Raw genomic sequence first — 3561 nt, 5'->3', positions numbered from 1 at the left:
CCTTTTCTTAGCCCAAAATTAAAAAGTAAAAAAACCTTTGGAGAAAACGAAGATGAAAGTTTGATCAAGAGTCACCCTAGCATGATTTATCTTTCACACACATGCGCACGCGCGCACACGCACACACACACACACAACAGGCTAGGTAAACAGTGGGGGCCTTTTCACTGGTTGTATATTGAATGGAGACAAAAGTACTAATTAGGACAGAATGGAAACAGGGTGAGGGAGACCTAAAAAGCAGCTTTAGCCCGGCCGGGGAGAGGGAGGGAGGGTAGAGCATCAACCTATGAACCAGGAGGTCATGGTTTGATTCCCAGTCAGGCCACCTGCCTAGGTTGTGGGCTTGATCCCCAGGGTGGGGCTGCAGGAGGCAGTCGATCCATGATTCTCTCTCATCGTTGATGTTTCTCTCTCTCTCTCCCTTTCCCTTCCTCTCTGAAATAAAAAAATATATATATCTTTTTATAAAAATACATCCTATCCTATATAATAAAAGGCTAATATGCAAATCTACCAAACTGCAGAACGATCAGTCGCTATGACACACACTGACCATCAGGGGGCAGATGCTCAATGCGGGAGCTGCCCCCTGGTGGTCAGTGCACTCCCACAGGGGGAGAGCCGCTCAGGCAGAAGCCGGGCTCACAGCTGGCGAGCGCAGCGGTGGTGGCGGGAATGTCTCCCGTCTCAGCGGCAGCGCTAAGGATGTCTGACTGTGTCCAACTAAGCTGGACAGTTGGACAGCCCCCGAGGGCTCCCGGATTGCGAGGGCGTAGGCCAGGCTGAGGGACCCTCCCCCGAGTGCATGAATTTCGTGCACCAGGCCTCTAGTATATAAATAAAAGAAAAAGCAGCTGAAATCGCCGTGACCACCTGTCCATCCCCCTTCAGCTGTCCAGCTGCACCATTTATATCGGGAAGTCCCTTCTCAGGTAACATTGTAACAGACAACTCTCCTGTGTGCCCTGGGCCACAGGCGTCCGATTACCCCCGTCCCCCGGAGAAATTCTTCCCGACGATGCTGACAGAGAAGCACCCATTGTTCAAAACCCGCCCATCGACAGTCTAGCGGGAGCTACTCACGTGGGGCTCCTGCCTCCTGAGGTCGTCTGTGCCCGGGAGCTGCCTGGCCGTGAACGTGACCCTGGCCGCGATGCTGTCGATGACTGACCTCAGGCCCGGGGCGTCCCTCGCGGAGGACAGGTTGCCTGCGGGCGGCTGGGGATGTGGCTCCTGCGCGTCACTCGGGATCTCGCCGTCCGGCGGGCTGGGGCTGCCGGGGAAGGCGCGGTAGCGGAAGGGCGAGGCGAGCAGGAGCTCCTGGCGGGCCCCCGAGAGGATGTAGGAGGCCATCACCAAGGTCATGATGACCAACCCGAACGCCAGGCTGCATCGCCGCCCCTTCCCCAAGCGCCAGCACCCGCCCCAACTCTCGCTCCCGTCCGGCCGCCCCTCCAGCACGGCCAGCAAGTTCATCAGCTTCCCGTCCACGCGGGACGTGGCGCCCTCCTGGGGAACGTGGGGGGGGCCTGCTCGCGTGTCGTCAGGTGACAACTGGATGCCACCGTCAATGCAGTGCCTCATGGTAGCGCCCGCGGCCGGCCGGTCCCAGCCATGGGCGAGGAGCCGGGGGCGTGAGGCGGGCGGACGGCTGGAAGGGCGTCTTGTGGGCACAGGGGGCGGTCGGAAGGCACGGGCCACGGGTGTAAAAAGGAGGAGGTGCCGCCGCAGCCCCAGGGCACAGGGGAGAGCGCCCTCTGGTGCCACGGGAAGACGAGAGGACGTGACCTCCCAGGGTCATGCTCCGCCAGAGCCGCGGCCTCACGCTTGCAGGCAGCCCCGCCGTCCCTCAGGTTCCCCCCGGGCACGGGAGGACGTGGGGGAGGCCTCGCTGGAGAACGTGGGAATGCCCAGGAGATCGGCAGGAGTCATGGTCTTCTCGGGGGGCCGGGCCGGCACGCCATCCGCGGGGACCCCTTCTACATCCCGTGCTCCTGCGGATGTCTCCTCCTCGGAGGCAGGCCAGTCCTTAGAGCGTCAGATCACCTAAACGGCAAGAAAAGAGATCTTCTTGTTTGTTCTTTTCAAAAATATTTTTATTGATTTCAGAGAGGAAGGGAGCGGGAGGGAGAGATAGAAACATCCATGATGAGAATCACAGATGGGCTGCCTCCCACACGCCCCGCACTGGGGATCACGCCCGCAACCCGGGCCTGTGCCTTGACCGGGAATCGAGCCGTGGCCTCCTGGTTCCTGGGTCGACACTCAACCGCTGAGCCACGCGGGCCGGGCAAGAAAAGAGGTTTTGTTCCATCGTGCGGTGACACAGTAACCGGGGGCATCTTCCAAGGAGAGACAGCAAGGCTCTGGCCCAGCCCTCTGGGTCACAAACAAGTCGCAGGAAACCATCCAGGGTACAGGGAGGTCCTGGGGCCTTGGCGCCTGGTTTTGGGGTTCAGTCTCGGCCAGCAAACGTGGCCCCAACGCCAGCAGCACCAGCCCCACGTCAGACACCTCGTATTCTGCCCACCTATCAAGCCCCCCCCCCACCACCACCCCCGACCCGGCTAAGTTACGGGAGCCCTCAGTCCCGGGGTTTGGAATCTTTCCCAGATTCAGGCTCAGCCGGTGACGGTGAACGTGAGAGACGAACTGAAATATCGGCGTGTTAAGCCGACGGAACGCCCAGGAAGGAGGGCGGCGCAGCCAGGAGCAGGCGGAGGACAAATGCTTTCCTCTCCGGAGGCCCGACGCCTCCTCCCGGGACCCCGGCTTCCCTGCCCGTGCAGGAAGCAGGGGCTCACAAGCATCCAGGCGGACGAGGACGCTCCTCGCAGGGTGGATCACACAAACACCACTCGCTCGCGGTCCCTAAGCAGCGAGGCCCAGCGTGCAGCATCCCCCGTGAGGCGTCACCCTTCAGACCCTGCACTCGCTGTCCCGGCATCGTCCTGGGAACAACACGAGTCTTTAAAGTCTATGCACAGCATCTTGTGGTTATAAAATGTATTGTTGCCTGGATGATCCATCTTGGTAGATGTAGGAAAAAAGAAAAAAAAAAGGCGGCCCGGCCCATGTGGCTCAGTGGTTGAGTGTCGACCCATGAACCGAGAGGTGACCAGTCCAATGCCCGGGTTGTGGGCTCGATCCCCAGTAGGGGGCGTGCAGGAGGCAGCCGATGGATGTTCCTCCCTCCTCCATGCTTCTCTCTCTCCATCCCTCTCCCTTGCTCTCTCTCTAAAATCAATCAAATTAAATATTTTTTTTAAAAAGCCAAACCTCCTCAGTTCCAGGGGCTGTAGACCGCCACGCACGAGCTGTGTGACGCTGAGGAAGCCGGACAACCTCTCTGAGCTCTGGTCTCCTCGCCAGTAACGTGAGGACCGGAGACCCTCCCGACCCGTCTGCCAAAGCACTAAAGTAGCTGGTGCATGGAAGGAGTTGGCATAATGTCTGCACGCCTTTCCCACCCCCTGAAAGGGAGGTGCCGTCCATGGTACTCGCATCAGCAGTGACTATGACAACAGGCGGTTTTTAATTGGCGTGAAGGCCAAGGAC

The 3561-nt window shown here is 59.5% G+C and overlaps 1 protein-coding gene across 1 annotated transcript; it reads right to left on the bottom strand.

Annotated features, from left to right (window-relative positions):
* Positions 1-1068: 1068 nt before the first annotated feature.
* On the bottom strand, positions 1069-2045 carry CHST15 (carbohydrate sulfotransferase 15). The gene has a single exon (XM_023749309.1). It carries the CDS (start codon positions 1585-1587, stop codon positions 1069-1071), a length of 519 nt encoding a protein of 172 aa, XP_023605077.1. The 5' UTR covers positions 1588-2045.
* Positions 2046-3561: the final 1516 nt, after the last annotated feature.

The sequence above is a fragment of the Myotis lucifugus genome, unplaced genomic scaffold (genome assembly GCF_000147115.1).
Source record: "Myotis lucifugus unplaced genomic scaffold, Myoluc2.0 scaffold_5416, whole genome shotgun sequence".
NCBI classification, from domain to species: domain Eukaryota; kingdom Metazoa; phylum Chordata; class Mammalia; order Chiroptera; family Vespertilionidae; genus Myotis; species Myotis lucifugus.
This window is presented reverse-complemented; position numbering and strand designations above follow the sequence as displayed.